The sequence below is a fragment of the Varanus komodoensis genome, unplaced genomic scaffold, assembly GCF_004798865.1.
Source record: "Varanus komodoensis strain SLA01 unplaced genomic scaffold, ASM479886v1 scaffold3, whole genome shotgun sequence".
In the NCBI taxonomy this organism is placed as follows: Eukaryota; Metazoa; Chordata; class Lepidosauria; order Squamata; family Varanidae; genus Varanus; species Varanus komodoensis.
The window spans coordinates 64,388,536-64,407,899 of NW_025335761.1; the positions used below are offsets into that span (position 1 = coordinate 64,388,536).

Consider the following 19,364-nt stretch of genomic DNA (forward strand, 5'->3'; position numbering starts at 1 on the left):
GGGCCCCGATCCGCGCGCCCCGCTGCCCGCCGCGCTGCCGCTGGGGCTGAGCCTGCTGCACGCGCTGCTCTACGGCGGCCTCTTCCTCTTCGCGTACCTGCAGCTCTGGCTGCTCTTCTGCTACCGCGAGCGGCGGCTGAGCTACCGCAGCGTGTGCCTCTTCCTCTGCCTGCTCTGGGCAGCGCTGCGCACCGTCCTCTTCTGCGCCTACCTGCAGAGCGCCCTGCGCGCCGGGCCGCTCCGGCTGCCGCCCTTCCCGCGCTGGCTGCTCTTCTGCCTGCCGGTCTGCCTGCTCTTCGCCACCGTCTGCCTGCTCGCGCTCTACTTCGCCGAGGTAAGTGGCGGGCCGGCTCGGCTCGGCTCGGCTCCTGGGCGCCGGGCGCCGATTCTCGCTCCCCAGTGATGTCAGACACGCGTGCACGCATGCACACAACCGGGCACGCCTCCCTCCTCCCCTCCCCCCCGCCCGCCTGCGCGCTTCGCGGCGCTGCTCTCCGCCGTTGTTTACCACATTTGGGCGCATCTGCCAGGCGCGGGCCGGGCCCCCCCCGCGCCGGCCCCCCCCCCCGTGCAGGGCGCGCGCCCCGGCTCCGCTGCGAGCCAGCGAGGGGCTCCCGGGCCGCCCGCGGGGGTCGCCAGCGGCCGCGGCGGCAGCCCGGGGGCTCGGCGGGACGAGGGCGCCCCCAGCCTGACGTCAGCGCCCGGAGCTGCTCCTGCCTCCCCATTGTTGCGGGCCGCCGCCCCCCCCCCCCGTTCCCCGGGAAAGGGGCAGGGCGCCCGCAGGGAAGGACCCGGTGCTTGGGGGCCTGCCCCCCCCCGGCGCTGCGGTCCCCGCTCGGCATCGGGGGCGGCCGCCCTGGTCGCAGAATAGTTCTGCCACTTAGTCATCTCCTCCGGCGGATGGGTCAGCGGGGAAGGGCTGGCGTTTTCCGTGCTGCCCTGGCTGGTTTCGCACCTCCACCCCGCTGTGGTCGTCTGAATCACGAGGTTTCAGCTCCTTGCATCAGCTTTCCCTGGCCTGGGGCTCCCGTGCTCCCCGACAGCACTCCCCTCGGCCGGTCTGGCTGGGGATAATGGGACTTGGAGGCAGCACATCTGGAATGCACCAGGCTGGGGAAAGCTGCATTAAACAGAGTTCTGTTTTACTTCCTCTACAAAGCAGTGTGTGTGTCCCGGTGCAGCTACAAGGCTTCTGTATCTCTTACAGCATCTCCGTCTTCTTGGACATAAGTGGTCCTGTGTTGATCGGGGCTTATTCCTAGGCACGTTTTGCAACCTTAGACATACGCGCTCTCTTATATTCTTGTTCGGCCCTCTTGCTGCGAGCAGCACGGGATGCTCTCTTTCAGCAAGCGTTTCTCCGGCTCTCAGATTGTACTTTCTCGCAGTTGTCCGGGGTCGTCTGCCGAGTCTGCGCTGCAAAACTGTCTTGTCACTTAGGATGCCGTGTCAACAATGATTTCATTCTCCCAGGGACCCGAGCGGTTCACATGATAAGCGCAAGAGATGCTGCTCTTCTCACTGTTAAAAATAAGCACGGATTTTGCGATGCTTAAAACCCCCCCTCTGGGTTTAGACAGAAGAGTTTGATGCAGAAGCGACCACCTTTATCCTGTTGCACTTGCTTGGGAGTAGACCCGTGAGCATGGTGGAGCTGAACATCTGTGCAGATGTGCAAGGGATTGGCCCACATCGGCTGGGGGAGCTGCAGGGAGAAGGATCATGGACAGGACATCCCTGTGCGCTCCCTGGGAGGCCCTGCTGGGGTTGATCAGGGCTCGTTGTTTGTGATGCCGTTACAAAAACGACGTTGTGGCAAACTGCAGGGATCATCCCGCCAAGCCAGATGTGAGCTCTGGAAGAGGATCGGGGCAAGGGGAGCCATCTGGGTCTGGCAGTGACCTTCTGGTTGACTCCTTTTTTGCACCTGGAATCGACCTTTGAGAGGAATCCAGGCCGTTAGGATAATTAATTTATTTCGTTTCATTTCTCTGCCGCCCCATAGCTGAAGCTCCCGGGTGGGTTACAGCAGTGCACGAAACAAAGCAATAAGATGAAAAAACAAAACAAGGTTCACATGAGTTTAAAATAGCTGAACAAGATGCAGTAAAAATACGGCCCTGCAAAGGGAAGGAATCAATCACTCCCAGGCCCGTGGTAACCAGGAAGGTCTGTCAAGGCCTCCTTGTGAATTGCTGCCTTAACCTGGTGCTGGAAAGATACCAAGTTTGGCACCAGGCAGGCCACAGCGGGGAGATCGTTCCAAAGATGGGGCCACCACCAAGAAAGCCCCCCCCCCTTGCCTCCTGTGGGGTTGCCACAGAGTTGGGCACAGTGTCTGAGTAAGGCTTTACAGGTCCAAACCAGCCTTGGAATTGGGTCCAGAAGCAGGCAGGCCAGAACCGGCCCTGTATGTTCAGACTTACGGAGGGCGCTGTCTAGTGCTAGGCCACACCGTTGGTTCTGGTAGATGGCAGAATGGGGGTGCCTGACCCCTGTGCCCCCACTTCCACTGGGGTCGCCTTCGTTGCATGCTCTGCTTGGGCTCCGAAGTTCCTTTGCTCAGCAGCTGCTTGCGTGTGAAGCGTTCTTTCCACAACCTGGTGTTAACTCTGCTGAGGTCCAGAGACTTCCCTGGCCTGCAGCGTCTCCCTGCCTGGTTTTGGGAGATCCAGGTGGACGCCAGCACCATGGGTTTCCCTCCCCAGCCCGGCAAAGCAGCTGCGATTAGCATTATTCCATTGCACCGGCAAGCTGCCCTTTTCCTCACCCAAGGCGACTGGCATAGCTCAGCTTTATCCCCACAACAACAGCCCTGTGAGGTAGGATGACCGGCCCAGAGGCAGCCAGGGAGCTTTCTGGCTGGGTGGAGACTAGAACCAGGCCTGCCAGTTCCCGGTCCAGCGCGCGATCGCCCTGCCACGCTGGCTCTGAGCAGGCCGTGCATGGGCCGAGCGCACGCCTTGCTCCAACGCCGAAGGACGTGTCCTGCGGAGGGCGAGGGGCAGCCCCGGCCGCAAGAGGGTGCGATGCAGAGAAGCGGTCTTGGCTGAGTTCAATCCACGGGGTGTGGAAAGACCGGCCTCTTTGCTGGAGAAACCCGGGCACTGTGACCAGTGGGAGCAGGCAGTGGGTGGGTTTGCATGACCCCGACCCCTGCAGCCACCCTGGGCTGGACATGGCTGGGGACAGTGGTGCTGGACCAGCGACTGAGGCCGGGGGGCATCCGTGGGCGCTGCCTCTCCCTGCGCCACCCTAGTGCTTCAGCCGGTCACCCACGGGACGCCGATGCCCCACCCCGTGGAGGTGGGCGAACGGCCCTCTTTCCGGGCATGCCCCGTCCCGAGTGGGGCTCGGAGAGGCCTCCATTGGGCAGGCGCCAGAGCTGCCACTGGCCTGGCACACGTCCTCCTCGCAAGGGAGGAGGCGGGCAAAGGGGGCCGGGGGAAGCCGCCCCTCCCCACCCCCACCAGTGTGACGGCCTGCAAAGCTGGGGTGGGTTTTCTGACCCCACAACAAGCCACGGGCACTTGGGCCGGTCTGCAGATCACCCCAAGGGTAGCCGGGTGGGCTCAGCAGACTCAGTAACGAGGCAAAGGAGCCCCCAGGTGGGGGCCAACTCGCCTTATGAGCTTCCAGGACCGTTCTCGGTGCCAGAGACTTGGAACGGTCTGCATGCAGCAGGCAGAGCTCAGCTGAGGTGTTGGCCTGCGTGCAGCGGAGTCCTGCTTCCTGGTCGCAGCAGCGAAGACTCCCGTGGGAACCCCAAGACGAGCCAGCTTGCTCCGTCAGTGGTTTTGCGGACTTTATCAGTTGCACGGGGGATTAGGGAGAAAAGTATACCTGCCCGGTTTGTAACTGTGTCCATTTGCTTTAAATCCCCTGTGCATGAAGCTAGTTTATAATATGATTGTCCCTTTTGCATTTCTGACCTCGCCATTCACTATCCTCCTCCTCTTACATACAGAGACCAGGCAGATATGCCTGAAACTTTCTGTAGTTCTCCATACAGGCACAACCCAGAAAAGTTTGTGCCAGAATGAATTTCTTTGTCTTCAAGATGCTGCAAGATTCTTTGTTAAATGTGGAATGTATCTGTGCCTCCTAGGAGACCACCATGGGTCATAAAATGCTCCATCTTTCCCGCAATTGGTTAGGTCGAGCCTCCTCCAACCCCTGGGACCCTCGTCTCCAGAATTGCATATCCCATGAAGTATGAAATATATTCATGTAAACAAAATTCCTTCAGCAAACCACCAAGGTGGACGGCTTCTGCAAGCTGCAGACTTGGGTGTCCCGATTTTATTGCTGAAGTCATAAAAACGTTTATGGTAGGCCAGGCTTTACTTTTGAGGAAGATGGGGGGAAAACAAGCCAGTCCCACAGAGAGCAGAACTGGATGACGACCTTGGACAAGGGTTTCTTCCTCGAACTTTTGTTCCTGATTTTAACCATTTGTGCAGGGCCGTTTCTGCAGAGTCACCTTCCTTTGGCGGACGAGAACGCGCAGGGAGCTTGCATGCAGCCCATAAACCAAAGTGGGAGAGAACTGCTTGGAGTTGATCTGCCCAAGGGCGGAGGGCTTTTTACTCCTCGTGGAAGGACAGTCTTCCCCAGCCTGGTGCTCTCAGATTATAACCCCTCAGAGACACCATGTCAGTTGCTGGGGAACATGGGCTACCATGCCCTGTCCCGCTTCTGAGTTTCTGCAGGCAGCTGGTTGCCTGCTGTGGACAGAAAGCAGGGCTGGATGGACACTGCATGGGATTTGCAGTTCTGGAGACGAGGGTCCCAGGGGTTGGAGGAGGCTGGACCTACCAATTGCGGGAAAGACGGAGCATTTTATGACCCACGGGGGTCTCCTAGGAGGCATAGATACATTCCACATTTAACAGAGAATCTTGCAGCATCTTGAAGGCAAAGAAATTCATTCTGGCACAAACTTTTCTGGGTTGTGCCTGCACGGAGAACTACAGAAAGTTGCAGGCATATCTGCCTGGTCCCTGTATGTAAGAGAAGGAGGATTGTGAATGTCGGGTGGAGGGTTGTGTGAACGTGTGCCCAGTTGGAGAGTTTTACTGAGGTTCATGCAAACCTGAGGGAGGTGTGCAGAGTGATGTACACCTTTCTCGCTCCCTCGTAATACCAGCACTTAGAGGGGGTCCTCTGTGAAGTTGTGGGGGGGAGATGCAGTGCAGTGAATGAACTGGAATAAGCAAACAGGTGAAAATTACATGAATCAGAAGCATCAGTTTTTGTCTTTCCAAAACACACAAATAGGGCAGGTGACAGGTAGGCCAGGTGCTAAACATCCTGGGCTATCCGTTCTAAACAAATATGAAGGGCCAATGCCAAACACGGCGCTGGAGGAGAGCTTGTTTGGGCCCACAGAAGGACGAACCAGCGGATCCAATCAAGCCAGAACTTTCTCCGCAAGCAAAAGGGACACTATTGGGGCTGTTATACCTGCGGCACTTCTTGAGAAGGCCAGACTCCCTGGAGAAGATGGTCATGCTAGGAAAAGTCGAAGGCAGAGATGGATCAACTGTGTGAAAGAAGGTTGAGGTTCCAAGAGCTGAGCAGAGCTGGCAAAGACAGGGCTGTTTGCGGGTTGCTTCCTCGGAGGGTTGCCATAAGTTGGAGATGACTTGAAGGCACACTGCTACTACCACTGTTTCTGGCTTATACGCATGAGCATGGAATACAATATAATGTCATAGATGCCTCTCACGAGTGGTGACAAAGTGCTGTCCTGACTCACAGTGAACTTTTGATAACCACCCAGGCAGCCTCAGCTATTGGGTGGAATAAGAATGAAACAAATTATTTCAACAATGGCTTTATCTATTTAAAACGAGAGGTGTTCCATTACAGGTGATTGCCTACATTTTCATGCAAGTCTGAGCTTCTTTACATACTAGTTCAGATTGTTTGGGACTGATCTTGGTTCTGAAGAGTTGTGTAGGAATCATAGCACAATTACCATTTAGTCTACCAATTCATGTTTGTAAGCCTGCATTGGCTTAAGAACTGATTTTTTGCAGAGTGAAATACCGTACACCAGTTTGTTAATTCCAGTGCTTCAGCCATGAACGAGTCTTTCTGCCGGACTGTTCGGTCCTCGTGGCTCGGCTTGTTGTGTGCAGAGGACCGAAAAGGGATGCCCTCCGCACAGCAGTGTCCAGTGATGGAATTCACTTCCTCAAATGCCGGCCACTAATGCGGGTGGCACTAAAAGGGGATTGCTGCGTTCATGAAGGAGAAGGCAGTCAAAGGTGCTAGTCCTGATGGCGGTGTGCTACCTCCAGGGTCAGGGGAACATGGGCGGGGGATGCTGTTGCCCCCATGCCCTCTCGTGGGCTTCCATGGCAGTTGATTAACCCCTGTGTGTACATGTTAGGGTTCCGACTTCCATCATCCCCAAGTAGGAAATCCAATACATCTGGAAGGCCCCAGGTTGGCTATAGTCATCCAAAGAAAGCTGCCCTCCACCCAGGCTCAGCTGGTCTCACTGAAGTTTCATCCCTAAACTCAGAACTCACCTGGGCCCCCGTCGAATTGACTAAAGCTGATACAATAGCATGGATTGATTTAGCATGTCTTCAATGAACTGAATCCACCTATGCTTTAGCATTATAACTCTGAAAGAAAAAAATGTCTTGGAGGTGGTAGGATCTTTTGATTTAACCGGCACGGTGGGCTTTTCCACCCAAGGAATTTCATCTGCACGTCTGCTTTCCGTTCTGTTGCAAAATCGAGGGCTGAATACTATGGAGGATTTCCTTGCATGGTCTTTGGCTCCCTGATCTTTAGCAGAACAGTGTAATTACAGAACGGGGAAACGCGTTTCTTCAAAAAACCTGCATTTCCTGTGCTTTAAGATAAACTTAATCCAGCGTGTTCCTTGGGTGCAGAAGTAAAGCTGGAGGTCGTGATATCATGTGAAGAAACCGTGGACGGCCCCGCACGGGGATGCACCGGGGCACAATAGAGTCTCGAATGAGAAGGCGCGGGCATCCGGTAGCTGGAGTCAGCTGTCAAAAGCTCCACGGAGAAACTCCCACAGTGACCTTCCGTGAACTGATGGGGCGCACACGGGCACAAGTAACAATACACATCTTGAATTACAAGGATTCTGACAAAAGTTAAAAAAAAAAGCCAATTGCATGCCGCAGGTAACTCTTGCCGTTTCTAAATGTAGGAAGGCTCTGGCCCAAGGTGTGGGGTGGGACCTCCACGTCCCCCGCCCGCCCTCCAAAGCAATCCTAGGCATGCATGCAGCTGAAATGAGCAAAGTGCCCCGGAGTGGCAAATACTGCTTGCCAACAGCTCCGCCGTCCAAGTTGCATCACACACACAAAGTGCACAGTCACGGATCTGAGCACCAAGCCACAACTTTTTGAAGATGTCTCCTGTTTTCACGGATGGGGAGAAGCGACTCCAGAACAAAAATGTCCAGGGAATGATTCAAGTGGCCACCAAGGCTGCTGGAGGGTCCTTGTCGGAGTGTTGTTAACCCAAGCGGAACGACGTTGTTGAGAAATGTGTAGTTGTGTGTTTTGCACGGGGTTCTGCCGAGCAAACACGGCACAATTCCACTTTCTCTCCCTCTCCCCGCCGCCCCGGCCTCTTTCCTAGCAGAGACTCTGGGTGTTCTGCTTCCTCTGATCCCCTTCGTTTCCTCCAGTGAATGCAAGGGCATGTACAGAGTTCTTTATCTTCGTAACAACAGTTCTGCAAGGCTGTGTCGGGTCAGCCTGAAGGCAGCCAGGTAGCACCATGGCTGAAGGGGGACTCCAGAAAGGACCGCTGGGCCCCCGGCCAGGACTCGCATGGAGAAGGGAAAACACGCACCTGGTGTTTCTGTTCCAGAAGAAGGGAAAGCCGGTCTGTGAGTGGCCAGGTCAGCAAGCAGGTCTTCGTGACTGGCTCCAAATGAGGCAAGAGAAGTCGTGCTTTCCGGGCCAAAAAGAGCCGGAGGTGCAAAGAGGCCCCGAAGCGACAAAGTTGCCCACCTGCTGGAGAAGCGCAAGCCCCTTTGCGAGGGCCGTGCCAAGAGGCGGCCCCCACAGGCCCAACCAGCGTCTGCGGGGCTTCTCTTGGCACGGCAGTGACCGACGTCGCTGCACCTGGCGCCGTCCGGACAGGGGGATCCCAGCTCCCGTTTAGCCCGGCCAGCTTCTTGGAGCATGTGCAGAGTCGTCTCTGGCAGGTGGTGCGGATCTCCCCTTGGGCGCGCACCGCGCCGGGGCTCAGCCACGAGGGACAGCTGGCGAGGCTGTGAATTTGGCATTCTTGGGTGGTCCTCCTGGCCAAAGGGCGGGCAGGGAATAAAGCTTGCTCTTATCGTTCTGGCCTCCTGGAATATCGCTTCAGACAAATTCTGCTTTTCATGGGGAGGGGGTGTGTACAGTGTGTTCTCGGGTACGCAAGAGGATTTCTGCTGCCATTTCAGGATACGAGGAAAACCTTTCCCTGGACCATAACAGAGAGAGAGAGAGAACCTCTCCTCAGTGTTCCTCATAGTTCTCCAAGCCGCTTTGGCGCATTTTCGGCTCATGTGCACCATCCTGGCAATGTGCCACAGGGCGTGTGCTGTGTGGGCAACCCATGGCGAGCCAGCCAGCCTGTCTTGCTAGCCCCCCTCTCCCTCACCTGTGTTCGGGGTTGCCCCGCAGGTGACATGATCTGCAGATGGGCTCTGGGTTCCTGCAACTTCCCGCACCCCCCGGCCGCCGCTTTTCCTGTTGCTTTTGTTTTCAGAGATCATGCAAACAGGCCCGATCCCCATTTGCTGGTCACCAGCTGCCCCTCCCGAAAGCTCACAGGCTTGCAAAAATCGCATCTTCTGCCAGGCTGTGGCCAGCTGGGTCGGAAGAAGGCAGAAGCAATTCGCCTCTTGCAACTCCAGCTTGTTTTTTCGGCCCTGCTCTCTGACCTATCAAGATCATCTTGGATATTATTTCTATCTTCCGGGGTATTAGCTATCCCACCCTGTTTTGTGTTATCTGCAAATCTGATAATTGTTCCTGCACTTCCTCATCCAGGTCATTAAAAAAATGTTGACGAGCACCTTGCCCAGGACTAAACCCTCCGATACTTGTTCCCTCTCCCCAGTTGGAGAAGGTGCCTTTGAGTCCGATTCTGTGGCCGACTGTGGATCCAGCTGACCGTGGTTCCATCTGGCCCACTTCTAGCTCGTTTGCTCATCAGGATATCATGGGGCACTTTGTCAGAAACTTTTCAGAAGTCAAGATTTTTACACTCTACCAGGGAGGTTACCCAATCCACATTTCTCTGCTTTGGAACATCCCGTGGTTTCTCTGACAGATTGTGGGATTTGGACAATTTTTGCCAGCCTGGTGCTCTCCAGATACTTCTCCCAGGATTCTTGACCCTTGTCCATGCTGGCTGAGAGGGAGTGGAAGTTGAAAACTTTGGGGGGCACCAGGCTGGGGACGGCTGGCGAAGGGAGGCCTGGCTTCAGTCTGTGCTTTGGGCTTCCCGGGGCAAGGCCTGTCTATTCACATGTGTGCTTGGCATCGAACTGGTGGTGATATAGCTTGTCTCCTGAGAGCGACGGACAGGATGGAATGAGGCAGCGGGAAGCGCCGTCACCTCAACGCTCTTCTCTCTTCCCCCAACAGGTTATCTTCAAGGTCAAGTGCGCAGCTGAATTCAACAAGTACAGGTAGGTCTCTTGTCTGGGGCTGTACCTTGTGGCCGACTCATTGGTGCAAGCTTTCACGGAGGACAAAGATCTGTCCTCAGGAATAGGTGCGGCCTGTCCACAAGCAAAGCTCCCAGAGGTGGACTGGCAAACCTTGCTCAGCCCAGGAGCCAGATTCCATCTCTGAGAAAGCTGGGTGGGACCACTCACTCACACACACACACCTGTGCAAATCTGTGTGCTTGTACATGTACTCCTTCCACACATGCCTGTAGGCACACTCATACAGCCCTTCTCCAAACACTTTCCTGTGGTTGCAGCTAAATGTTTAAAATATGGCTTCCCGCACTCAAGGCTTTCCAGGAGGTCCCCGTCTCTCCTTCCAGGCACCCAAAGGTCCCACGTCTCCATGTACCTGCATCACCTTTGCACACCACCTGCTAGTTCTGTATTCACAGCAGTTCAGGCTTCCTTGCACAAGAAGTCGTTGAAAAGAAACTGGACAATCTCTTTTGTTGCCGAGGACGTGACTTTCGGGACAAACCCGTTCCAGCCTTTCGAACTGGAGCGAGAGGCAAGCCAGAGCGGGTGCCGCTTAGCTGAAAGCGACCGCGTGTGGAAGCGTGCAACATTTTCCTCTGTCTTAAGCACAGCTGATGTTTTAAGGCCACGTACAGCCACCGCCCCCCAGCTGGCACCCTCCAGAGCCTTTGGACTGCAAATCCCAGGGTCCCTGAGCCCCCCAGTATGTACACAGAGAGCCTCTATTTCTGCTTGCTTTCCGTGTCATCTCACTGTGTCCCCTGTCTGTTTTCTGCTGCCCTGTGGCCAAAACCCTTCTTGTATACTTCACTTCGGGAAAGGTGAGGGAATGCAGCTTGTGTTAAATTAACCAGGAACAGGAGCAAGATGCGTCCTGCAGCGAAGCCCAGCGTGCGCCTCCGGAAGGCCCTGCTCACGTCCGCGTTGTTCCTCTCTTTCCAGGGCGCTCTTGTACGCGGGCTCCATATTCACCAGCCTTCTCTTCGTCTGCGTGAACCTGACGTGCACCTTGTTAGCCCGGGATGATGTGCCGGAAGATCAGCTGAGGTGGACGCTCCTCGCCCGGGCCCTGATCAATGACAGTCTGTTCATTTTCGGTGCCGTCTTGCTCGCGTTTTGCATGTGCAAACTGTCGAAAATGTCTTCAGCAAATGTTTACCTTGAGTCAAAGGTAAGAGAGCGAGAGAGCAGAACCCTGTGCGGGGTGGTTTGAGCACAAAATGAAAAAATCGGTGGCTTTCTGTATTTAAAAGCGGGGACCCCCACGTCTGGGTTCCAAAAGCTTGGAAGTGCATGGGTAGTCCCTGAGTTGCTTTTTATTTTGTGCTCTGAATGCCGGCTCTGTTCCATCCCTGAAAGGCGCTTGGACCAGTCCCCAAGTTAAAATGCAGAAACAGAGTAGGAGGGGAGATTTCAGGAGATAAGTCTTCTCTGTCCCACTAGAGAATCTACAGAAACATTATGGTTTCTGGGATGGAAACAAACAAATGCTCATCTGTGAGAGGACTGACAGATCAGCTGATGCCTCTGTAAGCAAAGGCACTGGATGGGTGAGCGATTCATCCCCACGCTCAGACTTTGGAACCCCGAAGAGGCAACGGCAGGCCTCTCCCATCTAAGGAAATAAATTGTGCCTCCAGGTGTTGAATCCAGTGCAAATTTATACTCCTGAAAGGGCACAAACCCAAATTGCAAACACCCCTGAAAAATGAGCATTTTCACACTTCGGCCAATGGGAGAAATGTGCATCTTTGGAGGTGTTTCGTGTGTTTTTATGGCTGAGCTGCATCGAATAAGCCCAGGTCTGCAAGCTCCTGGAGTCGGCACCACGTGGCTGGCGTCAAAACTGGTTTGCTGTGGACTGGGCAGCTCGGCCTCCCTGAGCCTGTGACACTTTCTGCCCCTCAGGAGGTTCCAGGCCTGGCTGGGATGCCAAGCAGGTAGCAGCAGCTTCGGGTGGCGTGTTCCAAGCCCAGCTGTGCTTGCGCTGGACGCCGCCTCGGCTGCAAAAGCGGAGCAGGCAGGGGGCTGCCCCGGAAGGGATCTCGGGGGCTTGTCCCGGCGCAGCATCCTGGGCACCTGGATGGAAAGCGGCCCCCTTGGGCAGTGAGCCCTTTCAAAGGCAGCTGCCCTGCGTGATGCGGGCACAGGGCGTGAACAGCACCCTCCTGTGTGGGATTACTCAGAAGCGAGCTTGCTTGGGGGTCCCGTGGGGCTTAGGGCAGAAAAAGGCCTGCCGTGTGCGAAGGCTTTAAATGCCAAGGCAGAGCATCCGCTTTGGCCCTTACAGGGCTCCCGAAAGTGGTCACTCACCTTGGCAGGATCAGGACCGTAGTCCAGGTGTGCGAGCCCCGGTTTTTATTGTGGCTTGTGACTGATGGTTACATCTGCCTCCCTCCCTCCTGCAAGGAACTCAAGCCGGCCTACAAGTTCTGCTTTGTTTTCTCCCCACGTTTTCCTCATAACCCCCCGAGGCGGGTTCGGCTGAGAGTCAGTGCCGTGGGCTGTGCTGGCTGGGGATGATGGGGGTTGTAGTGCCATACCGCTGGAGAGCCCTAGGTGGGAAAGGCCAGGTGCGGAGTCCTGGCCCTGCACAGATGGGACCGGGGCTGCTGCAGGAGGAAGACCTGTGGAGACGCATCCAGGGAAAGACGGGCGAGGCGTGGGAGGGCGTGATGGGTGCGGTGCCCGCCCCGCTGCTGAACCAGGGCTGCCTTGGCTGGTTTCAGGGGCTGGCGCTGTCTGCTCTCGCCACTAGGGACTGGCAAGAGAAAGGTCTCGGAGTAACTGTGGACAATGGGCTAAACATGAGCCAGCAACGCGATGCAGCTGCCAAAAGGGCAAAGGCTGCTTTGGGGTGCATTAGCAGAAGCATTACTTCCAAATCAAGAGAAGTAGCAGTTCTCTACTCCTCACTCGTCAGGCCTCACCTGGAAGACCATGTCCAGATCTGGGCACCAGGATTTCAGGAACATGCAGAAAAATTAGAAAGGATCCAGCAGAGGGCAAGAAAAGTGATCCAGGGGTTAGAAACGCTGCCCTGTGAGGAGAGACTGGGAGAACTGGGCATGTTCCGCTTTGAGAAGAGAAGACTGAGGGGGACATGATCTCCCTCTAGAAGGACCTCAAAGGCTGCCCCAAAGGGAAAGGTCGAGATCTCTTCTCGCTGATGCCAGAGTGCAGGACATGCAGTAATCAGTTCAAGCTGCGACAACCCAGGTTCAGGCTGGACATCAAGAAGAGCTTTCCCACTGTCTGAGCAACATGGCAGTGGGACCGGCTGCCTTGAGAGGTGGGGGGCTCTCTCACACTGGAGACATTCAAGGAGAAACTGGGCAGCCCTCTGAGTGGGGTGGTGTGACTTGGTGTCCTGCAACCTCAGGGGTTGGACTAGATGGCCTTCATGGCCCCTTCCAGCTCTGCTATTCTATGATTCCATGATCTCCCCAACCCGGAGCCTTCGGGTCAAGGTGGGTGCTGCTCCATCACCTCCAGTCCTTTGTGTGTGGTGATCTTGGCTGGCCCCCATGCCTAAACATCCGCTGGTTGCCATGTGTGGGTTCTGGGTGGCTGTTCTGGGTCAGCTCTCCCGGGCACCATTTCCCCGGCATAAAACAGCCACGTGGGGGGAAAGGCCTGCCTGCCATCCTGCAGCATCGCTGATGCCCACGTGTCCCCTTTCTCTCTCAAACCAGGGCACGTCCGTCTGCCAGGCTCTCCTCGTGGGCTCCGTCGTCATCCTCTTGTACTCTTCAAGGGCCTTCTACAACTTGGTGGCGGTGGCGATCTCTCCGGACCGTGTGCCCAGCCCGTTCAACTACGGCTGGGATAACCTTTCGGATCAGGTAACGTGGGCCTCTGGAAATGGGATTTTCGGTTTCCCTGCAGATGCGGAAGGGGCTGCGGCTGGTCGGCAGCCCTGGCCATCCCTCACAAGGGAAGAAATTGGTGTGGGGGGAGGTGAGGAGAGGCCTTGGGGGTCCTACCTGCCCTGGTAGCTGTTCTGGCGTGACCTACCTTTTCCTGGGTGGAGAAGAGGGCTGTGATGGCCATATACCATGGAAAGCAGCCCTTATTTAAAACTTTTATATATCGTTCCATCACTGATGTCTTGCGAAGGTTTACAGCAACACCAATAAAATAAGAGAAAGAGATAAAAGTAGTACAGCATCCAATAATAAGTATAAAAACCACAATTAAGACAATTAAACTAGTGGGAAAGTAAAAAAAGAGTTTCACCTGACACTGAAAGGAAAAAAGCTTTGGCTCCTGCATTCCAACAGGTAGGGCCAAAACAACCCCCTGTTTCAGCTTCAGGATTTCCTTAAGCCTTAGGAAAGGAATTCCCACCTTTAAGAAGGGGGCAAAGCTGCACCAAAGCTGGGAAGCCGTCCAGCGAGGAGGGGCTGTGTTTGGAGGGTAGACTAAAAGAGACACGGCCAGGGAAAGGGTTGTGACCCGGAGAAGCCAAGTGGGCTGGATCAGTCCTCCAGGGGGGCCTGGTCTGATAAAATAAGCAAATAATATTAACAATTAAAATGACATTTAAATAAAAAGGTCTTTGCCTGGCGCCGAAAAACAAATAACGGCGGCGCCAGGCGGACCTCTCTGGGGAGCGCATTCCATAGATTTCCTGCATGCAGAGTCATCCTGCCTCTCTTCTTGGTCTTAACGTACCGTTGGTGTTAGCTCGAGGCATCAGCGGCCTGCGGCACACACTAGAAAGGCAAGGTAGACGCCACCTTCTGAAAGAAAGGGGGCTCCCAAGGTGGAAGGCCAGCTGCCTTTCCAGGTGGAGCTTTAAGCAGTCTTCAAGGGCGCCCCCGACCAGAGCAGTCCATCTTTTCACCTTCTTTCCCACTCGCTTGATCCCTGGACCAGAACGCTCACCTTCTCCCTGCAGGTCCGAGGGGAGGAAGTCGGCAGCGAAGAGTTCGTGGTCTTCGGCGTGGTGCTGTTTCTCTGGGAGTTCGTTCCAACCACGTTTATGCTGCTCTTCTTCCGGGCACAGAGGCTGACGCAAAACTTGGTATGGGTTGATTTGCATCAGTGGCTGCTTTTCTGTTTAAGAACAAGCCAAATGGCTGGGGAAGAAAAATTCACAGAGAATTAAAATGCAAGAGACTGTCTTTAGAGGAAGGCTTAGCCTTAAAAATTATCGTGTTATGCCATGTCTGTTGCATGTCTGAATACGTTTTGTCCCCTGTGAAAACTGAACAAGGCACTGCCTCATCCTCTCATGGTGGGTAGAAACGAGAACTCTGGATGGTTGGGACCACAACTCCCAAATGCTCGGGAATACTGGGAGTTGAAGTCCAAAACATTTGGAGACGAGCTTTGCAGCCATCCCTGGACTCCGCCCTCCTCCTGGCACTGTGGAATTGATTTACCTCTGCATTGGTATCTTAATACACAGTGGGAAGATGACGTGGGTTTAAGGAAAGAGCGGCTGAGGGCTGCATGCAGAGTTCCGGGAGGGAGCGAGAAAGGGAGATGTTACCCCTTCATGTAAACTGAGATACTGCCTTGTGAAATAGGCAAACCTCTGGCGCTGGGCCGTCTCGACGCGTGGGCCCGATGGGCACCTGCCCGTGGGCCCCATACTCATCTGTGTGTGTTAACCCTTGGAAAATTGGAAAACTTCCAAAATTAGCAGTAGTTGTGCTTGTCGTAGGGGCCCCAGTACACCGCTTTGCGCGGGGCCCATCAGGCTGTTCAGACGGCCCTGCTCTGGCGCAGGGAACATTTCTCCCCACAGAAGCTCTCTGCACCTGGCAGAATCTGGTTTTCCCTTGTTTTTCTGCATCTGCCCCCAACCTGCCCCGGTGGCCAGAATTCCATGGTCTCTGGCTGGAGGCAGAGAGGTTGCTTCCACCCAGTGCTCAAAACCGGCGCGCACAGGGCTAAAGCAAAGCACACTCCTTTTCTCCCTCACCCTCCGCCGCTTCAGCATCTGGGGCAGCCTCAGGCTCTTCCGGCTCACCAGAGGCCGGCTCCCCACTCGCCAAGGCGGGCGAGAAAGCTGATCTAGTCTGCCCCTGCTAGTGACCGCAGACACGGTACCAGACGAGGGGGCTGATTTGCGTCCGTCCCAAGCAGAGAGGGTCTAAATATATTTATATTTTAACAACTTCTATGCCGCCCCATCGCATGAGCCTCGGGGCGGCTTACAAATACTCGTGAAATTCTTCGGAATGGGTGCCTGTCTCCTTGGCCCATGCTAGTGCTGGAATTGCACGGAGGAGATGAGTGCCATTGAGAGACTCCCCGGTGCAAATTCTTCACTGCCTGCAGCCCGTGGTGATGCGGAACCCCCCCCCCCCCCCGTGCCATTCACATTGGCAACCCAGTGGAGAAAAAGTGCCCCTCCAACAGAAGCCAAGCCGTAATTTGAAGAGGTTTCCTTCCTGGACTGGGTAGGGGACGGTAGATTCCTTGTTTGCTGTTTCAGGCATTACAGAAAACCACAGTGGGTGGAAAATGGAGAGGGAAGCGGGGGAGGAGGAGGAGGAGGAGGAAGACCGGGAGGGGGGAGCCACGGTCTGCCTTGAAGCCATGCGCTGGAGCCACTGCAGAGGAGAAGAGGGCCCAGCGGAAGACTTGCGGGCTCCCCTTTAGCTGGTCTGGTCTGGTGCGTGATCTGGGCCTCTTAGGCCTGTGCGTTGTTGCCCATGCGCACTCAGCCTGGCCGAATCCTGCCAGGAGCGCCGCATCTCCCCCGTAAAGGCTCCTCCCAGGCCTGACTCCCCCTGAACTCGCCGCTCTGTGCGCTGAACGACTCCTCTGTCGCCTTGACAGGCGCCCGCGGGGATGATCAACAGCCACAGTTACAGCTCCCGGGCCTACTTCTTCGACAACCCCCGGCGGTACGACAGCGACGACGACCTCCCGCGGCTCAGCGGAGGAAGGTAGGGGGCATCGTCCAGGGGCCGGCCGGGCTGGCTGGCTGCGGGTCCCGCATCGCCTTTTCTCAGAGTCTCAGCTTCCGGCCACCGTACCTGCTCCGTGCAAAGGACGTACTCCCGGAGTGTAAATATCCTCAGCCCGGGACTGGCTCTGCCCACCAGCCCTGAATGAAGCTGCAGCCCCTCCGCTGGCAGTTCCTCCAGGTCGAACACTGCCCCGAGTCTTCACTGCAGAGCCAGAGCTGAATACTTTGCTCTTAAACTCTTGTCCAGCCGTGGCCAGTCCTCCAGGACTGGGAGCAGCAGCTCTGTTTGCTGTTTGCTGCCCACGCCTGAGCTGGGGTCGCACTGGGGTCAGAAGCATTGCAGGCATAGAAACATGGCGAGTCAGAAGGGGCCTCCCGGGGCATCTAGTCTGACCCTTGGCTGCAGCTGGCTCTGCTCATGGAGTACCCATCCGTGTGACCTGTGTGTTTCCATGTTGCTTCGGAACGCTTGATGCACTTCGGCTTCTCTCCAGAATCCGGACGATCCCCCTCAAAGACAGGCCCCCGTCCTCAGCGTGCCTGGGGCGGCCGTTGCGGCCAGCCGTGCTTTCTTCCCCTGGGAGTGAATTCTCGGCCCAGAGACTCCGTGACGACTGCGGTGCACCAAGCCCCGCTTTGGACCTTCCCGCCCCCCTCCCACTGGCATCCCTGTGATTTTCTCTGCTTGGCCTGCAGAAAAGGGCTTCACTGGATCAGCCCGCCGGTTGCGGCATCCAGTTTCCCCATTTGGCCACCCAGGCCAGGCGCTTATGGGAAGCCCGCGGACTGGGCCTCAAGCCCATAGTCCTGCCCAAACCTGGTCTCGAATCCCAACTGGGGCTCGGCTCGCGATGCTGCCCGACTCGTCCCCGATCCACAGGGTGTCCGCGTGGTTCCCATCGCTTGGGGGCATTTGCCCGTGGGAGTAGGATAGCCCCTTCTCCCCCCGCCAGCGGGAGTGGCTGAGCAAGCAAGCAACTCCCCACCCGTGGTTGGTTGGCACGATGTCTGAACAGGGATCCTTGGGCTGCTGCGCTCCCAGCAGGGTGCTTGTAAGCCAAGAGCAAAAGACTCCATTGTGCCGGAAGAGGGTTACCATGGTGTTGGGGAGATACGTGTGCTTTTCTACATTTGGGGGGAATTGCTCCCCCGTAGAAATGCATGCTTCTTCGGGTTGGGCGGTGGGGGAGATGCATTTGGGAATCGCCCCCAAGGCAAATTGCGTGTTGAGGAAGAATTGGGAGCACGCGGCCTTCCCCAGCTGTTTGGGAGACGATCCATCTGGCAACCGGCGTGGAGGCCTGGCTGGCCCAGAGTGGCCTGCAGTTGCCCAGGAGCAGCGGCCGATTTCGGAGCCTCCCGGGGGCATCGCAGCAGCCGCACTGGGGAACGGGGCTTCTCCTCGGTGTTCTGTCTTATGTAGCCGGGCTGTTGCACTCGTTCTGCTTAGACTAGCGGATCATTAGGATGCGTCGGGCGCCTTCCCTGACATTCACACCCCTGGACAAAATGCACGCGGTTTTGCCTGCCGGCTGTGCGTTCTTTTGACTGTGGAATGCCTTGCGTATCTCACCTTTCATCCTCTTGCAAGGATCCTGAGGGGACTCTCTCAGTCCTCCTCTGCTCCTCTCTATCCTCACAACAACAATCCTGTGTGGTAGGCCTCACAAAGTCAGGGACCGGCCCAAGGAATCCCAGTGAGTTTTCTAGTGGGGACTAGAACTGGTCTGAGCACCATGCAAAACCTAGTGGTAGATACTGCACAGTAAATACTGTAGTCAGAGTGCACTTGGGGGGGGGGGCATTTTTCCCCTCCAGAAAAGCAGCATAGGGCACCCCCAACCCCCAGCCAAGCTGCACAGAAATACTGGAAGCCGGTCAAACGGTTTGCCCTCTGAGTCAGAAAATGTGACAGCGGGCTCACCACTTTACCTGGCAGTAGAAATGGAATCCTGATTGTGACATTCCCTTGATAACCCCTTTTTCCCTTCTTGGAAGCCTTACAAGGTTCTCCTCTCCATTTTATCCTCACAACAGCCCTGTGAGGTAGGGCAGGCTGAGAGGCAGTGACTGGCCCATGGTCACCCAGTGGGTTTCATGGCTGAGTGAGGACTGGGATCTGGTTCTCCTGAGCCCCAGTGCAGCGCTCTAACCACTGCACCAGACTGCCTTTCATGGAGTTGTCCACAGGTAGCATCCTGCAGTTGCTTGCTTGCACCCTGCAGTGCCTTGGCAGGATGCAAGCAAATGCCGCTCCGCACCAGAAGTGCTCCACCACACCAGTCCAGCGCGAGCATCCCACACCTGAAGGCAGGTGTGAGCCCAGGCAGGCGTGCCAGTTAGCTGTCCGCTTTCCCTGGGCGAGCAGCGCCCTTTGGCAGCCCCTGCGGGCATCGCGCGGCCTCCACGAACCCCCGCTCTCCCTTCACAGCTTGTCTACTCCGCCGAACGCCGGGTGGTACGGCTCTCTGACGGGCAGCGAGAGCTGCAGCGCCGCCCCCGCCCTGGCCGTGCCGCCGAGAGATGTCCCCCCGCTGCTCTTCTCTCACGGGAGCCTGGAGTCGCGAAGCCAGCCCAACGGACACCTGTCGGCACAGAACTGACCGCGGCGGCGCTCCCGCGGACGACTCCACGGCGCGGGAGGGCGGACAGGCCTCCGGCGGCCGCAGCGGCCCCCACCGGGCCGGGGCCGGCGGGAGAGGCTCCGCGGAGCCCGGCCGT

General features: G+C 56.4%; 2 protein-coding genes across 2 annotated transcripts in view; one reads left to right on the forward strand and one right to left on the reverse strand.

Annotated features, from left to right (window-relative positions):
* TXNDC16 (thioredoxin domain containing 16) overlaps positions 1-289 on the reverse strand; it is a 43,243-nt gene extending 42,954 nt beyond the window's left edge. The window contains exon 1 of the mRNA XM_044437093.1: positions 212-289. The gene's annotated coding sequence lies outside the window, so the exon portion shown is untranslated. The remainder of the gene's footprint in view (positions 1-211) is intronic.
* GPR137C (G protein-coupled receptor 137C) overlaps positions 1-19,285 on the forward strand; it is a 19,566-nt gene extending 281 nt beyond the window's left edge. Inside the window, exons 2-8 of the mRNA XM_044436270.1 lie at positions 1-334; positions 9,648-9,691; positions 10,655-10,883; positions 13,408-13,557; positions 14,616-14,741; positions 16,511-16,620; positions 19,075-19,285. Coding sequence (XP_044292205.1) covers positions 1-334; positions 9,648-9,691; positions 10,655-10,883; positions 13,408-13,557; positions 14,616-14,741; positions 16,511-16,620; positions 19,075-19,246 — 1,165 coding nt within the window. The 3' untranslated portion in view covers positions 19,247-19,285. The remainder of the gene's footprint in view (positions 335-9,647; positions 9,692-10,654; positions 10,884-13,407; positions 13,558-14,615; positions 14,742-16,510; positions 16,621-19,074) is intronic.
* The last annotated feature ends 79 nt before the right edge of the window (positions 19,286-19,364 follow it).